Raw genomic sequence first — 18,862 nt, 5'->3', positions numbered from 1 at the left:
CAAGTGATATCCAGATCTATCTAACTCTAGTCTTTTTTCTGAGCTCCAACACCACATAACCAATTTCCTATTATACAGTTCACACTGAATTTTCTGAATTTTCATCAGAATCTTGTTAGATTATGGATTCTGCTGAAAGGGAATACCGAGGCCACCTTGACCCTTGATGCACAACAAGTTTTCTGCCACATTGTAGAAATGCCCTTGTTGAACAAGGAGCATTGATTTATCATCCTGGGAATGAGTGAGCAGGAGGGTCACAGCCAATGGCTACATGACCAGGGATGCCTGGACAGGGCCTCTCGCCTGTGAGTGAGCTGCTGAATTGCTGGACCGGCTCTCCTCCCATTGGTAAGTACCATGCATAAGCAATGCCCACGAGCTGCTTCTCTGAATGGTGATTGTGGACTGCCTATTGTCCACGGGCTGATCACAGTTGCAAAAATGTATATCAACAAGGCTGTACAGCATAATAAATAAACTGGAGCTCTTTTCACACCCTATGAGACCCCTGTCTCATTCATCTCACTTTTGAGATCAAAGGGCTCATATGTCATGAGCTCACAAAAGCCGTCCACCACAGAATCTCAAAGCCAATACATTCAAAAGTGAACTAATTACTTTTCCCCAAAACTTAGCTCTTGAGGACACCACCCATTCTTTCTTCCATGTTGTCTCATTTTGCACCATACACTGTCCCTCACCCTACATATCTAAGAAATTGTCAAGTATTTTCAATTCTAAAAAATTTCATGAATTTCAATTGAATTCATCTTTCATATTTATCTGCTTTTAAATGTTCATATGACTATGGGCCTCTCCATTCTTCTGGTTTCTAAAGTTCTATATACTATTTTCTTATATGTGAAGGGTTAAGATTTTGCTTTGTGGAGCTGTGTAAACACAAATGCTATCCTTCCTTACTCTAAGGAATATAAATTAAGCAAAATTACTTACTAAAGAATATATATATATATATATATATATATATATGTCTATACATAGGTCCACCTATATTAATAACTGAGGTCTTATGTTTATCTTCTATTCCCTGCCTCCAAAATCTGAGTCATAAACAACTCTGAGGTCTTTGGCCCCACGTTAGAGAAAACGACCCTAAGATATTCTTCTGACATTTGTTAGATAGGTATTACACATCCAGGAAGTATTAACTATATCTTGATTTTTGCTTTTCCTTCTAAAATGAGCAGTCTTCCTTTCTTTACCTAAGAAAAATTCCTTAAAGTGTCTACTTTTACCCAGGCAGCAAAGATATGACTGTACTCTTAGAGCCTAAGCAACGGATAGAAAACCAAAACAAGGTAACTAGGGCCCTAACCCCTAGGCAGTGGTTCTCAAACTTTTGTTCTCAGTATCTTCATGTTGTTAAAAACTATCGAGGATCTGTTCAAAGAATTTTTGTTCACATGGGTTATATTTATAGCTATTTACTATATTAGAAATAAAAAATGATTTTGAATTTATAGACACTCTGAAAAGGTTTCAGAGACCCCAACAATTCTTTGGACTACACTTTGAGGACCACTGCCCTAGAGCATCCAGGTATGACTTCTGCAGCTCCTTTCTGGGAACAGATTCTTCCTAGAGATAAGGAAACTTGTATTAAGCATGTACCTCAAGGGACATGTCTTCCCTTATGATTGGCTAATACCTGCTGCTGGGGTTAATTAACATATGCCCTATAAATATTTGTGTAAGAGAACTGGTGAAGGAGTCAAGATATAATCCAGACAATAAGCTTCTACTACTGAACAAGGTAATTTGGGTATTCTGTTGGGGTGTCGCGTGCTGGTTGTGGCCAGAAGCGTTTGAAGACCTGGGAGAGGTAAGCTGGCTGCCAGTTGCCTTTAGGAGGCAATACTGTACATATTCTCCTTATTGGCCAACCTTGATTGAGTCATGGAGCAATAAATTTTCATTCTTTCATCTCCTTCAACCACTGTGCTCAAAAAAACCCCAAACACAAATCAGAAGGCAGAAGGGCAGACAGCAGAGGACCGCAGATAGTGGGGGAACTCCAGGTAAGGTATAAGACCGTTCAGCCCAGGGGGAACCTGCTGACAAGGTCTGATTTGGCTCCCCATCTCCCCTAAGGGCTCTCAGCCTTCCTGAGAAGTCAAGGAGGGCAGAACCACCCCTGTTCTACTTGAAGCAAAGGATGCTTACATATCAATAGCAGGGTGCTAATACTTAGCACTTGCACAGTGGTTATGGTGATATAATCTTAACTAAGGTATTTAAGGGCTGAGGTGACTTGAAATAAACTGACTCCATCTTTGACCATCCTCTTGAGTCTCCTGCCTCCTTCATTCCTCCACTAAGACCAAGGACTCCGGCTGGCCCCAAGATCCTCCAGAGAGCTAGTCTGGATGGTATATTTTGGCACCCTAAAAAGAACACTACAGCAGACAACCCTTTCTTTGCCAGCAATCACTACATTAAAATCCTAGAAAAGAAAGAAGCATTTCCAAAACACATTGAATTTGGGGACTTTCCTGTTTTGTTTTGTTTTAAAAAGTAAAGTCAATATGCCATTTTTGGAGCTTTCACAATAATGTAATTTTGGGAAGTGCCAAACCATCACCCTAATATGGACACAGAGAAAGAGGCCTGCAGCTTCCCATGTTTTCTCTGGATAAATGTATTGCATCTCCTTTAGCAAATTTCCTTTTAACACTGAAATTTCATAACTGTGTTTCTCTTTCTCTTCTCTGTTTCACACTCAGGGTTGCAATACAATCATTCATTTGGAGAGGCATTTGTTTACAACTGAAGTGAATGGAAGAGAAACTGAACAAATTTCCTCAATTTTAAATTCCTTGAACTCAGGTAGGCATCATTCCAATTTCTAGAATAAAAGAATCTAAATTAGTCCAATATTCTCTCTCTCAACTGTACATTAATCTCCTGATTAAGTCAGCAACTCATCTCAAATCTGTTTCTTCTCCATCTACCATATTACTACATAAGTGACCTTACTAATGTCTGATCATGTCATTCTTCTCATTAATAAACTCCAGCACTTTTTATTAGTTCTAGCAACTATACAGTGTGGATCTGAACACTTAATTCTATTACTAAACAGTATTTTGCCATCTTGCTCTCTTAAAAGGTATGTTATCTGTTTTGTCCAAAAAGACTTCAATTAATTAAATGATTAAGGAAAAATTCCAGGTTCCTTTGGCACATCCCCTTACGTTTTACACATGTTAAAATAAACTGAGCCTAATTTTAACCACTGACAGTTCTATCACCTGCATACCTTTCCCTTCTTGGTGCTTTTTCTTGTTTCTTGGATTTGTTTTCAGTCTTGGCTCTTCTGTAGGATATATGATAGAAATGGATATGGCAATTAGCCTAAGAGAAATCAGCAAAAAGTTTAAAAACAATAATAAATAATGAATTTGTTTCTAAAGGAAATATCTTTACACTTCTGTTTAATGACTTACCTACTTCGTCAGAGATGACTATTTAGGGCAGAAGAAAAAAAGAGAATAGATAAAGGTTATTGCATTTGTCTTAGAGACAATCAGTGCTGGGTACAATAAACAACCTGATAGGTATTGGTGATTCTATCTCCAGGGTCTTTGCTCATGGCCATACATTCACCTGTAGGGAGGGTTTTTCTTGTCTCCTACCCATTATTAGGCCCTGGACATCTTAATATAAGATGCTAGGGTAAGGACATTTGGATGTTTAGAAAATGTAAGGACATTTGGATGTTTAGAAAATGTAAACTATAACATTAAAATTTTATTTTAAAAATTTCAGGTGTTTTCTTTATATAATAGTACAAAAGAAGCTGCTGCTTATAATCACATTCCTCAGCTTGAACTTATGCTGTACAATCAGCACTCATTTTACTTTATTTTTTGTTTTTCCCTTACAACAGACATTTGAGCTTATTAAGTTGGGCAATATGGGCAAACAAAAACATGGAACATACTCTGTACCCTGTAGTGTTCTTTTTTAATTTATGCTCGTTCTCTGGGAGCAGATTTCTCGGGGAGCTTCTGGAGGCAGCCTTAGTTTCAGTTCAAAGTAATAATCACCTCAAATGCAGCCAGCTGTTAAAAGGTCAGATCCTTTATTGTCTCTTTCAAAATAGTCCGGTAAGTTTTCCTTGGTTCCAAGAGCTCTTGTTGCTTGTCCTTTGCCTCTGCCAGCTTCAGCCTCCAGCTCTCTCTGAATCGCCAGTTCTACTGACTCTTGACTGAGGTTCTTCCTTTTATATGCTCTTTTAGAGGTATGAACTGGGGGGGCGGAGCCAAGATGGGAGAAGACACCGGCTTTTGCTCTTTCTTCCTGTACAATATTATATCGATCAAAAATAGTCTTGATCTAAAATTGAAAGATAAGAAATAGAAAAACTCACCGGGAAGAAAATTGCAGTTCCCCCAAAAGGTTGGTTCCGGGGCCAAGGGGGAGATCAAGAAGGGGAGAGAAATTAGGGTTCCGAGGAGAGTCCAAACCAGGGGTGAAAGCACAATCCAGCATTGCGCCGCAGCCCCAACCCCGCAGGGGCTTTTCCTTGGGAGTTGTGATCCTGCACGGAGGAGGACGAGCCGAGTTACCCAATCTGCACAGTGGGGAGCTGGTTGGGGCCATAGAGCTTTTCCAGGGGCTGAGTTGGCAGAGACACTGGGGAGAGTTCCGGGCGGTCTGGTCCGGCCGCGCAAACCAAGTCCCAAAGGGCCGCCCGGGGGTGAACTTTCACCACTTTTTGCCTAGGGGCAACCAATCCACTAGCCCATAAGCTGTTTGATAGTTTTCCAAAGTGCTGAATCCATTCCCCTGTTGGGGGGGGAAAATCCCAGAGACCCCCATACCTCGAGCCGGAAATCTTTTAATCTTTCCCTGCTCTGGAGAGGAAGTGGTAACCCCTGCCTAGAGACCACCCTAAAGGCTTTTAAAACAGAATAAAAAGAGAAAAGAATAATCGACATTTTATGCAGAAAAAGAGCAGGTCAAAACCTGAAGAGACCCAAACAGCAAAAGCATCAGACTGTCCCCTTATTAATGCTCTAAGAAGAGAGCATTAAAAGTCCCAAAAGAGAGTTGAAGAAAATGGGAAAGAAAGAGAAGCCTTTATTAGAGAGCAAAACAACTTCCTGAAATAGAATTGAAAAGTTAAAATTCCCCAGGAAGTGCAAATTGAATTGAAAATAAAAAATAAGGAAAGTAAGAATTGTGAATTGAAAAAAAAACACTAGAAAGTAGGATCCGAATTGAAAAGACAAAGAACAGAAGAAAGTAGAATCGTGAATTGAAAAAGAAAATAATTACTAAAAAAAATTAGTGAAATGGAAAAAAATTCCACAGACCAAAAAACAATCTTCAAAACCCAATTGGACATATACAGAAAGAATAAAAAAGTAATGAAGAAAAATAATTTTTAAAAATTAGAACTGAAAAATTGAAACTAATGATGATTAAAAAGAACAGTCAACAAAACCAAAAAATGACAAACTGGAAAACCATGAATTATCATTGCTAAAATGAAACGGAAAAAGACTAGAGGGAATAATCTGAGGATTATTGGACTTTTCCAAACTATGATGAAAAAAAGAGCCTAGATACCTTTTTTCAAGAAATCATCAAAGAAACTGCCTAGATGTAAAGAATCAGAAGGAAAATAGGATTGAAAAGAATTCATCAACACCTTCGAAAGAAACCCTAAAATAAAACAAAAGGAATAGGGGCAAAAATTTTGAACCACGATAAAGGAAAAAATTTTACAAGCAGCCAAAAAAACCATTTAAAACCGAGGTGCCACAAAAGGATCACCCAGGATCGGGCTGCCCCCTACATTAAAGGAAAGAAGGGGCCTGAATATGATATCAAAGGCAAGAACTTGGATGCAGCCAAGAATAAACTACCCAGCTGTGGAATTTTCTTCCAGGGAAGAAGATGGAAAATAAACAAAAAAATTTGTTTCGAAGAAAACCAGAATTAAACAAAAAATTTGATCTCCAAGAATAGAACTCAAGAATGCAGGGTAAAAATAACTTGAGAATTGATTTTGTTGTGGATATACAAAAAATAATAAAATTTGAAGTATGATATAACTAAAAAAAAGGGAAGATATATGGAAAAGGGACTGGGAAAAAGGGGGAAGGGGGAAAAAGAGGGAAACCAACCCACAAAGAGGCTAAGGGAAACATAATCTGAGGGAATTTAGAGAGGGGAGGAAATTTGTAATCTTTACCCATCAGACTTGGCTGGAAAAAAATTGACATTTGTTTTAGAGAAAATTCCCCCTGCCCCATTAAAAAAACGGGGAGAGGAAAAGGGAAAAGAAAAAGAGAATAAGGGGGAAGGGGAAGGACCCGGGGGGAGGGAGGGATTATAAAGAGGAAAGACTGAACAAGAGGGGCCATAAGTTTGGGGGGAAAGAGGGTTGGGGGGAGGCAAGAATAAGAAAGCACAATCGGGGGGGATGGAGGAAAACAGATTTAGTAACCTAACCGTAAATGTGAATGGGAAACCCCCCATAAAGAGGAGGCAGAAGCAGACTGGATAAAAGTCGAACCCTACAAATGTTGTTTAAAGAAACACATTTAAAGCAGGGGATACATAAGAGTAAAGGTAAAAAGGCTGAGCAAAATCTTTATGTTTAGGTGAGCAAAAAGGGGCCATCCATCCGATGCAAAAGAAAAAATTGATCTAATTAAAAGAGATAAGGAAGGAAACTAATCCCCAAAGGGTAGCATAAACAACGAAGCAATATCAATATTAAACATATTGCACCAAGTGGTATTACCCTAAAAGGGGAAGTTAAGAGAGTTAAAAAGAAAAGACAAAAAAACTGTAAAGTAGGAGACCAACCTTTGCACCTGAATTAGACAAATCAAACCACAAAACAAATAAGAAAGAAATTAAAGAAGAAACAGAAATTGAAAAAGGTATGTTGGATCTTGGAGAAAATTGAATGGAGATAAAGGGAATATACTTTTTCCTCAGCAGTTATGGAACCATTCAAAATTGACCCAAATTAGGAATAAAGACCTCAATTAAACAAGAAAGCAGAAAATAAATGCTTTCTTTCAGATCATGATGCAAAAAAACCACATTCAACAAAAAAATTAGGGGAAATAGACCAAAATAATTGGAACAAAAATTCCATCTTAAAGAATGATTGGGGAAAAAAAATTATAGATAAATAATAATTTCACCAAGATAATGAAAATGATGAGACATCATACCAAAATGTGGATGCAGCCAAAGGGTAAAAGAGGAATTTAATCCTTAGAGGCACTTGAAAAAAAGAGAAAGAAAAGATTAATGAATATTTGCAACTAAAAAACAAAAAGACCAAATTAAAAACAAATCAAATATAAATTGGAAATTTAAAATTAAAAGGGGAAATTAAAAAATTAAAGTAAAAAACCATTGAACAATTAATAAAACAAGAGTTGGTTCTATGAAAAGCCAAAAAATAGATAAGCCTTTAAATCTGATTAGAAAAAGGAGGGAGGAAATGAAATTAGTACTTAAAATGAAAAGGAGAACTTTCCACCAAGGAAGAGGAAATTAGAGAAATAATAGATTATTTTGCCAACTTATGCCAATAAATTTGATAACCTAAGGGAAATGGATCACCTAAAAATATAGACTTCCGACTAAAGAGGAGGAAGTAAATTTTTGAATAGTCCATTTCAGAAAAAGAAAAAACAGGCAATTAAACAACTCCCCAAGAAAAATTTGGAAAGGATGGATTTACGTGAATTTTACCAAACATTTAAAGAACAATTGGCCCCAATGTATATAAATTATTTGATAAAATAGGGAATGAAGGAGTCCACCAAATTCCTTCTATGACACAGACATGGTATGATAAAAACCAGGTAGTGAAAAAGGGAAAGAAAATTAGACCAATCCCTAATGAAATTATTAAAATCTTAAAAAGAATTAGAAAAAGACTACAGAAAAATCATCTCCAAGAAATAACTATGATCAAGTAGGATTTATAAAAATTTTTCAAATTAGGAAAACTATCAAATAATTGGCCATGTTAATAACCAAATTACAAAACCATATATTCCCCAATAGATGCAGAAAAGCATTTGATAAAATCCAACATCCATTCCTATTAAAAACACTTGAGATATGGAATAAATGGACTTTTCCAAAATAATACAGCATCATTTAAACCATCAGTAAGCATCATATGTAATGGAGACAAACCAAACATTCCCAAAAGATCTGAGGAAAAAGGTGCCCACATCAGTTACTATTTAAATTGATTAGAAACGCTATATAAATAAGAGCTGAGAAAGAGATTAAAGGAAAAGAATAGGCAATGAGGAAGCCAAATTATCACTCTTTGCGATGACATGATGGTATACTTAGAGAACCCCAGAGCCCCAAAAAGTTATTAGAAATAATCCACAACTTTAGAAAGGCTTTATAAAATAAACCCACATAAGTCATCAAAAGATTTTTTATATCACTAATAAACAAAAGTCAGAGAAAGAGAAATTCCATTTAAAGTAACTACTGATAATATAAAATATTTAGAATCATTCCAAGGGAAAATCAGAAACTTTATGAGCAAAATTAAACCACTTTTCACACAAATTAAGTCTGATCAACCAATTGAAAAAATATTAAATGCCTTGGATAGGGCGAAAAATAATAAAGATGACAATATTATTAAACTAATTATTTATTTAGCGTATACCAATAGACCCAAAAACTATTTTAATGACCTAAAAAAAAAAAACAAAGTCATATGGAAAACAAAAGGTCAAGAATTTCAAGGGAATTAATGAAAAAAAAATCAAATGAAGGTGGTTAGCTGTACCAGATCTAAAAATTATATTATAGAGCAGCAGTTACCAAAACTATTTGGTATTGGCAGGGAATAGATTAGTTATCAGTGGAATAGAGTAGGTTCGGAAAAAAGTCAACAAAATAAAGCAACCTAGTCTTTGAAAACCCAAAGATCCAGCTTTTGGGATAAGAACTTACTGTTTGATAAAAATTTGGGAAAATTGGAAACTAATATGGCAGAAACTAGAGATCCAACTAACGCCGACACCAAGATAAGGTCAAAAGGGTTCAGACCTAGGAAAAGAATGAAATCATTAATAAATTAGAGGAAATAGGATAGTTTAATCCAGACCGGGAAGGGGGTCTTTGAAAAAGCAGAACTGAGATCATTACTGACACAAAATAGAAAAATTTTAATACCAAATAAAAGTTTTTGTACAAACAAATCTAATGCAGAAAGATTGAAGGGGGCAATAAATGGAAAATATTTTACAGTCAAAGGTTCTGATAAAGGCCCATTTCCAAAATATATAGAAAATTAACTCTAATTTATAAAAAATCGCCTTCTAATTTGAAAAAAAAAGGATACGAAAGACCTCAGATGAAGAAATTGAAACTATTTCAGTCATATGAAAAGATGCTCCAAGTCATTATTAATCAGAGAAATGCAAATTAAGACAACTCTAAGATACTATTCACACCTGGATTCAAAATGAAGGAAAAATAAGATGATTGTTGGAGGGGATGGGAAAATGGGACATTGATTCATTGTTGGTGGAGTTTGGAAGAACCAACCATTTTGGAGAGTAGTTTGGAACATGTCGTTATCAAACTGTGATACCTTTGATCCAGAGTGATACTTTGGGATTATATCCCAAAGAGATTAAAATAAGGAAAGGGATTATGTGAAGAATGGGGCAGCCCTTTTGTAGTGGTAGAAACTGAAACTGAAATTCCACAAGGGAGAATGGGAATAAATTTTGTATATGAAAATTATGGAAATTTGTTCAAGAAATGACCAACAGGTGTTTTCAGAAAGGCCTGGGAGACTTACAAGAACTGATGTGAGTGAAATGAGCAGGACCAGGGATCATTTATACTTAAAAAAATACTAGATGATGACCAGTTCTGATGGATCGGCCATCCCCGCAACAAGATCAACCAAACATTTCTAAGGGAGTAATGAATAACAGCTATACCAGAAAAAGAACTCTGGGGATGACTAAAAAACATTACATTGAATTCCCTAATCCCTATATTTATTACACCTGCATTTTTTGATTTCCTTCATGTTTAATTACAATAATTCAGAGTCTTTTGTTCAGAGTTCTTTTGTACAGCAAAATAATGTTTTGGTCATGTATACTTATTATGTATCTAAGTTATATTTTAATATATTTAACATCTACTGGTCATCCTGCCATTTAGGGAGGGGTGGGGGTAAGAGGTGAAAAAATAGAATAAGAGGTTTGGCAATTGTTAATGCTGTAAAGTTACCTATGTATATATCCTGTAAATAAAAGGCTATTAAATAAAAAAAAAAAAAAAAAAAAAAAAAAAAAAGAGGTATGAACTGAAAGGTTGATTCATCCTCTGAGAGAGTGGGAATGTGGGTTCCTGACTTGTGAATCTCCTCCACTGAACTTGTGAATCTCATACTGAATCCTGACTTGTGAATCTTCCAGAAGAGTACTTAAATACATTAGTGAGCTAGAGAATTTGCTAAGTACCATGCTAAATTAGGCAACTGACTTATCACTTTGTAAGGATTCTAACAGCACCTTTTAGAAGTTACAATTTAACCTGAAAGATCATAAATACACCCATAAAAAGAACAGTAAACCAAGTAATTACCAAGTATTTGTTAAGCACTGACTGTGTACCAGGCATGCCTATACTAAAGGCATGTAGAGTTCAGAGGACAGAGAGATCTCTGAGGGCTGAGAGTTACAGAAGAGTTCATGAAGGAAGGGATCTCAAGGGAATGGGAGGATCTTCTATATTGCTCAGGTTGAGGCAAGGAAAGGATCTGGGACTCTTTCATCTACCACTCATTAGATTTTTGGCTTAAGGTTGCTATCCTTTTGGTTCTTGTCTGAATTCCAAGTAAATACACATTGAATTTTAACCTTTTTTTCAAATGAAGATCAATATAAAGTGGGCAAAACAAATCCACACACACCAGGGACCTTAGAGGAACTTTAAGTGCACAAAGAGCTTCTGATTTAGACTTCAGTGTTTCCTGGTAAGGCTGTATGGGTAAACTGTGTGAAGACCCCCTTCCAGGCATATGGCCTCATGCCCTAATTATGAATTGAAACTTTAGAATAACAAGTTGAACAGTAACTAAAAAGCAGCAGGTGTTAGGTTGTCTAGAATGAACTCCCTCTAATTTCTCCTCAATCTTATTAGTATTTGGCTATTTCTTAGTTTATTTTAGTTTCTGGGATAGATTTCTGAGTTTGGAATATAAACCTGGAAGAGTCGGACTTTTCCTCCCATCGTTTGGGGGAGTCCAGATTTATATTCCAAATTAGGAAATCTATCCCAGAAACACAAGAATAAATTGCCTTTAAAAGAAGTACTTAAATGCTAATTAAAAGTCAAAGGGTAGGGCTCCTGCTTTTAGGGACCTATTTAATCTTGTGTTTGGTAGGTTATATTTTGCACTTCTTTACTGACACTTTATCAGATGAGTGATGCCATTTCTTGAGCAATCTTAGTAAACTTCTTTTTGCTTTTTCTTACTCTGAATATCTCTGCTTTTGTGGTCGCTACTATCCCACACAGGCTGAACTAGTCTGAGACACCCAGTGAGAGATGAAACTCTGCTGTTTCAAAAACTCTACTTACTTCATTTTCTCCACTTCAGAACTTCACTAGACCATTCTTATTCTTACCTATTTCTTCTTTCTTCCCTGATCCAAGGTACCTAAATGTGGTGTTTTTCTTCTTTAAAATATAAGATGGTTCTCTCCACCCAAATGCAGCCAGGTGCTAAAAGTTCAGATCTTTTATTGCTTCCTATATAGCCCGGTTAGTTTTTCTTAGAGGCCTATCTCTCTGCTTGGTTCCAAGAGCTCTTGCAGCTTTGTCCTTTGCTTCTGCCTCTGCTGCTTTGTCTTTGCTTTTGCCTCTGCTTTCTTCAGCCTCCAGCCAGCAAACCTGATGAAATGGATCTCTCTTGCCTCTAAGAGAGGGCTTGTGGGCGTCCTTCCAGAGTGCTCCTCTCCAACCCCTGACAATGTTCAGAAGTCCTTCACCCGAAGCTAAGAGCCTCTTTATATGTGACCTCCCAAAGGTTAACTCCTCCTTCTGGAGGCAGGGCTTAAGGGAGGTGTGAATTCAGATAGCTCATACTAAAACCTGAAGTCTCCCAAACATGTGAACTCCAATGAGTACTTAAATATTTCTTGCTTCAATGAGCTCTCTAAAGGTGTGAACACAAGCATTGTTTCTATCAGTTATACTTAGTACCTTGTTTCAAGTTCTGGCCCATACCATCTCCTCATAGGATCAGATTAATCATACTGAACCATACTAAATTAGATAATTATTATCTCTATCAACTCTAATGATTTAACAGTTTGTAAATATTCCAACATCTCCCCTTTTCTTTTGATTTAGAACATAGGTGGTCATAACCTCCCTGACTTCTCAAGGAGGTGAGAACCCCAAAAAGAAGGTGATCACGCCTTCCCTGACTGCTCAAAAAAGGAGTGAAAACACCATAAAAAGAAGGTGGTCCAGCCTTCCCTGACATCTCAGGAAGGGAGATAAAAACACCAAAGGAAATAGAAAATCAAATCAGATTAGCGGATTTCTAAAGGGGCTCATTTGAAACAGGTATGAAACAAGGTGTATATAAACCCATCAATATGGGAAACCTTACACATAATTACAGAAATTACATAAAATTACATACATAATTACATAAAATACATAAGCACATAGCAATATAACACAGGCTAGTAGTAATGTAACAAATAATATATGAAGAATTTACACATGTCCATAAATCCAGAAATAATCCAAAAGGAACCCACTGTCCATTAGTTCATGTGCCAGGAATTCAATAATTCCTGTAAGCTTTGAAGTAAACAATTTTTCATAACATGAATCAACATACAGAATTATACATGTCCATAAGTCTTAAAAATAGTCCAAAAGGAATCCATTGTCCATTAGTTCATGTGCCAAGAATCCAATAATTCCTGTAAGCTCTGAAGTACTGTAATAGTCTCATCAACAATTTTCCATCTCAGGGAACTCAATGATTCCTGCTGAAACAGTCTCATCTTGTGTTAGGGAATCCAATGATTCCTGAAGATTTTAAAGTTCTTTTAACAATCTCATTGTCAGCCATGCTCTTTCGGTGTCAGATGTTTCTTAAATCTTCTCCTTTGTTTTGAAGTTTTTTCTCCTTTTCTGTTTCTCTCTGATGGACAAGGTGAATACTGTTGTGAGAAAGCCTCTCAACAAGGAAGGTAATACGGCTCATTGGCACCCATCTCATTCCTTCTCCTCCTGTAGAGATACAAGTAAACCCTCTTCCCCAAGCGGTTAACCTATCTGGTCCCTTCCATTCACCACTTTCTGGATCTCTCCACATCACCTGGCAATTATCTAAAGATAGTGGAGCTGCTCACACTAGACATTGCCCTTCTGGTGGGTTATAAAACCTGTCTGCCGGAGCCAGTGCATCTTTATCAAAAATTTAAAAATTAATGGCATAGAGAACTAAATTTAGAAGTTCTCTAGGGTTACCCGTGGCTCCCCCTTTCTTTTGTTTTTGGAGTGCCTTAATGTCTCTGTTTCTTCTTTCTACAACTGCCTGTTCTTGAAGATTAAAAGGTATGCCAGTGGTGTGTAAAATCTTATACTATGCACAAAAGTGTTTCAAATGTTTAGAAGTGTATGCAGGTCCATTATCTGTTTTTATTTCTTGTGGCACGCCCATAATTGCAAATGCTTGTATGAGGAATTCAGTGACCACTCGGGCTGTCTCTTTTGCTGCTGGTATTGCAAAAGTGAATCCTGAAAAGGTGTCTACCACAACATGGATAAAAGACAGATGACCAAAAGATTTATAATGGGTCCCATCCATTTACCAGATTTCATTGAGTCTCAAACCACGAGGGTTCTTCCCTGGAGGGAGTGTAGGAGGGTAGAAAGGAAGGCAAGCTATACAGCTTTTTATTCTGCTCCTAGCTTCCTCTCTTGTTATTCCAAATTGTAAAAGTAAAGCTTGAGCAGCCTGATGGTACTTAGAATGGGATTCCTGGGCCTCCTGATTTACTTAATTTAAAATTATAATCAAAATGGCTTTCCATAACTTTGACAATGTTCTCTAAACATTTTCCTTGAACAGAAACAGGCTGTTTTCTAAATATCTGTCCCATCTTAGCTGAAATTCTACTTTAACTCTTTTAACAAAATGTCTTTGTTGTACTCACCCTAATTTCTGGGTCAAGAAGACTTTTCCACTGGATTCAGGATTGGAGGCTTTTCCACTGGATCAGGATCAGAGCTTTTCCACAGAAATCCACTGAGGGGTCCTGTCAGTCCCACGTTGGGCGCCAAAATGTGGCGTTTTTCTTCTTTAAAATAATAAATATGATGGTTCTTTCTGTGGGCAGGTTTCTTGGGGAGGTTTTCTGGAGGCAGCCTTAGTTTCAGTTTCAAGTAATAATCACCCAAATGCATCCAGGTGCTAAAAGTTCTGATCTTTTATTGTCTCCAATATAGCCCGGTTAGCTTTTCTTAGAGGCCTCTCTCTCTCCTTGGTTCTAAGAGCTCTTGCAGCTTTGTCCTTTGCTTCTGCCTCTGCTTTCTTCAGCCTCCAACCAGCACCTCCTTGCCTGAGGCTGGGCAGCTTTCTAGGGCTTCTGTATCTCCCAGAGTGCTCCTCTCTGACCCCTGACAATGTTCCAAAGTAAGTCCTGAAGCTAAGAGCCTTTATATATATGATCTCCCAATGGTCAACTCCGCCCCTCCAAGGGAGGGATTAAGGGAGGTGTGAATTCAGATATCTCATACTAAACCCTGAATATCAGGTCCCAGAGGGAGTGGGCATCCACATGTAGCAGGCATGGGCCAGCCTCAAAGTCTCTGAATGACTATGGCCCATTCAGGTTATTTGATGAAACAAAATTCTTTCTCATCCCTTCTACGGGGCATGTCACCAGATCTGCTTCTTGCAGATTATCTTTCATTTAAAAAAAAAAGTGACAAAGGGACCATGAAACTCTAAAACTCCTTGAAAGACAGATTCTCCTTGAATCCTGGCCTCTGTAAAAGATCCTGAGAGATGGGGCACTATCTGCATTGATGACACTCACTACTGATTAAGCTTCCTATTGAATTAAAGAAACTCATTCAATTCTATTCAAATTCAGCTCAAGGTGTACCCAGCCCCATCAAGAATTGCCCTCAGCTTGTAGCCAAAAGATTCCATTATAAAAGAACCATTTTAAACTTACTCCTCAGAGGAGCTAATATGCCATCCTTGACATAGCAGCAAAACTCTGCCTGCTGGAATATTCTCTTTCAACCTTACTCTCTTTATCCTTACCTATTTCTTTAACGAGACTTTATATGTCTCTGTAGAGATTTTTCTACTAGAAACTTTACTTCTCTGTCAGACCTTACCACTGAGGAATTTAGCCTTTCTATTCATGCATAGCAAAGGCTGACTTCCCAATGCCTATAATAAACTTATTTTTATCTGTCTAGCTTTTCAAGTTCGTAAATTCCTTTACAAAGGATCTCTGCCCTACCAGAAAGGGGGGGGGGTTCCCAAAACTCTTTATCCATGTGCCGAATCCTAAGGTAATTTAGGGGAGCCAAACCTCTTCATTTGGTTCCCTGAACTCTGAACCTGCCACTAACTTCATCATTCAACTCCCTGACCATCAGGAACCCTAATCTCATTTTGGTTCCCTGAATCTAATCTCATGAAAAGGAGCTTCCACTCCTGCTCTATTAAGCAAAGATTCCAGTGAATTTTATAGTGAATGGGACTGATTGGATGAAGTATTTCTCAATATTGTCACATGATCCAGAACTGGGACCTTGGGAGGTTATTTGATCTCTAGGGGGATGAACTTTGAATATGGAGAGGCAGAAAGTTGCAGGAAGTGATGTGACTTGTGGGAGGCAGCCAGCATTGGTTATGTCTTTTTAGTCTATCCAATGAGAAGGCTTCAGTCTTTTGCTTTTAAAACCTAGACAAGCCTGAATTTGGTCAGGTTCCAGGAGCACATGGCAGGAATTCAGATGGCTCCCAGGTGTGTCTGGGCCTCTCCCTGCAGGATAAATAAATGCTTTCTCTTTGTACCTGAAGACTTCTCTGATTAGTTAATTGGATTGGGAAGGGGGTCTTGCACCTCACCTATCCCATACAATAGAAGGATACGGAATTCCTGGGACATTTTCCTTCTGCTGATAAAATATCTAGTCAAAGCCTGACCTTCATTTCATCTCCTTTCGCCACACTCCCTTTTCTTCTTTCTTCAATCACATCTGAAATCTCCATTACTTCTATTCTTCAATTTTCCACCATCTTCCCTTCTCTTTAATTTCTTCCCTTTCCTCCTGAACATTCCGATGCCTAAAGCACTCTTTCCTCTTGGCCCAGAAGATTGTCCCATTCCCTTGAGATCAGGCCCTACCTCCTTCATGAACTCTTCTGTAACTCTCAGCCCGCAGGGATCTGAGAGTCCTCTGAACTCTACATGCCTTTAGCATAGGCATGCCTAGTACACAGTCAATGCTTAACAAATACTTGGTGATTACTTGTTTTACTGTTCTTTTCATGTGTGCATTTCTGTGGCCCTCCTTCCCTTTCTCAGCCTTATGTCAAGTCTCCCAACAGGATCCTCTAATTCTGAAGTCAAAAAGCAGCAATCAACAAATCTTGTATCTATCACATCCCACGCTTTGGGCTAAGTGCTGGAGACACAAAAATCAAATGAAATACTTAGTGCCTGCAATGAAGAAACTCACATCCTTTAGAGGGAAACTACCTATAAAGACAAAATCTATACAGAATGAAGGCAAGGTAATTTTAGCGTGGGAGAAGCCCTAGGAAAAATCCCCGGGAAAGGAGCAAGAAAGGAAGGAAAGAAAGAAGGAAGCAAAGGCGCAAGTAGGGTGGGACCTAAGAGAGCTCAAAGTTCGCAGTTACGCCCGCAGGTATATCCTTACCCAGCAGTATTTCCTTCCTGGCTCGCTCCCACAGCCCCCGCAGGCCCGTCTTCTTCAACAATTTCTTAGTCAGATTCCAAGCCTTCCTTTTCCCAAAAGTATTGACCAGGAGCTCGGCCAGTTCCGTTCTATCCGCCCCCTCCACTCTGCCCCGCGGGATGCACCGCCCGGAGGGCTCATCCTTTAGATACAGCTTGAATTTCTTCAGCTCCTCCGGCGTCAGGTGCTCCAAGTACCGAACCAACGCCCAGAGGATATCCTTGGCCATCCCGCCCCCTCGCCCCTTTTCTGTGTAACAGCTCCAGTCTGACTCTCTTTGGGGACCTTATGTGTGTCCTTCGGGGATCTAGGTCACGTCACTGGACCTCCTACAACCTGTTTCTTCTTCGGTGACAGGAATGGCCCCGGGGCTCACTTCGGGTTTCCCCTTTAGTCCTCCCGGCGCCCGCTGCCTCAAACACCATCCATCCTTTTTCCCACCTTTCCCCGTCCCGGGCTTTTTGGGCAGCTCTCCAAGTCCGACCCAGTCTCAGAGCACTTGGGTCTAGAGTAAAGAGGAAGTGGAGGAGCTGCGATCCTGGGGTCAGTGCTTTTGGCACTCAGGAAGCCCCGCCCGCCGGAGCACGGAGTTAAAGAGCAAGGTCTGGGTGGGGCTCGTGCACCTCTGGTTTTTCTGTCACTGCAGACCAAACTTGAAGAAAGAGGAACCTGATTGCATTCGGTACCCGAGCTTTTTTTTTTTTTTTTTTTTTTTTTAAACTGTGGCCGGGACAGTTCTCAGCGCGGGATTCAGGAGTCCGGGTCCGTGAGAAGGGGACTGGAGAGGGGAGCCCGTGCCACGGCGCCAGCCCAGGTATATATCCCGTCTTCCCTTTCTGCAACAGAGCCTCCGATCTATGCTGACTTACTGCCTTGTAATCAGAGGGTCTGGATTCACATTTCACCTATGACAATTACTGTCTGTTTCCTTTCGGTAACTCACTTGACCTCAGCATCAGTTTCCTCATTTGTAAAATACTGGAAAGGAGTTAGACTCAATGACCTCCGCAGTCCCTGCCTTTTTCCATATGATATTTGTGAAGCACTTTGCACAAAACCTGTCACTCAGCGGGCTTATAATAAATGTTTATTGGATTAAATTACGAGACGCTTCCTAAATGCTTGCTCCCTCCCCCACTTTCCTTTCAGCTCTGCATCTGTGTGTCAACGATCAGTTAGTTTCTTCCTTGAAATATAGATCAACCTGTTTTCTCTTTGATGATGGATATGCTTCTAATTCTGTATATTTCTCTAACTGCTGTAAATAATATTTCTAGAATGAGGGAGATTAGCCTTCGAATTGACCTTTGAAGGAAGGAATCTTCAGTATTTAATGTAATAAGAATTGCTAGTAAACCAACGTGTGTGTGCGTGCGTGTGTGTGTGTGTGTATAACCTAGAAATTACCTCCCTGGGGACTTTGACTTAAGTGAATCTAGCAAACTGAAAGGCAGGAACTTTGTTCTTTTTTTTTTGAAGTCCAAAGGACAAGAATTATTTATATTAAGCTACATTGAAAGAAGTCTGTTGCCAAGGACCAGTCAAGTTATGTATTTAGAACCATCATTATCACAAGGTTGGTCACTATGTGACCAATGCTTTGGACATGGTGGTACATGAAACATGAAACAGATAAAAATATAAAATGGCACTCAGTCTTATAGAGCTCCTTTCTACTTCCAAAGAAAGGGTGTCAGACTTTTGCACAGAAGATAAGTGTTATGAATCACTCAGTGTTGTTTGTAGATATTAATTTAACTTTTGTCCATTTAACATGGGATTATTTTCCTACAGCTAAATCATTATATACTTTCCTGCT

The 18,862-nt window shown here is 38.6% G+C and overlaps 1 protein-coding gene across 1 annotated transcript in view; it reads right to left on the bottom strand.

The window, feature by feature from the left end:
- Positions 1 to 17,627, bottom strand: part of LOC105749909 (NACHT, LRR and PYD domains-containing protein 12) — a 61,792-nt gene extending 44,165 nt beyond the window's left edge. The window contains exons 1-2 of the mRNA XM_031961466.1: positions 16,962 to 17,627; positions 4,397 to 4,600 (exon numbers count right to left, since the gene is read on the bottom strand). Of these exons, the coding sequence (XP_031817326.1) occupies positions 4,397 to 4,600; positions 16,962 to 17,272 (515 nt within the window). The 5' untranslated portion in view covers positions 17,273 to 17,627. The remainder of the gene's footprint in view (positions 1 to 4,396; positions 4,601 to 16,961) is intronic.
- Between the last annotated feature and the right edge of the window lie 1,235 nt (positions 17,628 to 18,862).

Source organism: Sarcophilus harrisii, chromosome 3 (genome assembly GCF_902635505.1).
Source record: "Sarcophilus harrisii chromosome 3, mSarHar1.11, whole genome shotgun sequence".
In the NCBI taxonomy this organism is placed as follows: Eukaryota; Metazoa; Chordata; class Mammalia; order Dasyuromorphia; family Dasyuridae; genus Sarcophilus; species Sarcophilus harrisii.
Note: the sequence above shows the minus strand (reverse complement) of the source record. Positions and strands in the feature narration are given on the sequence as shown.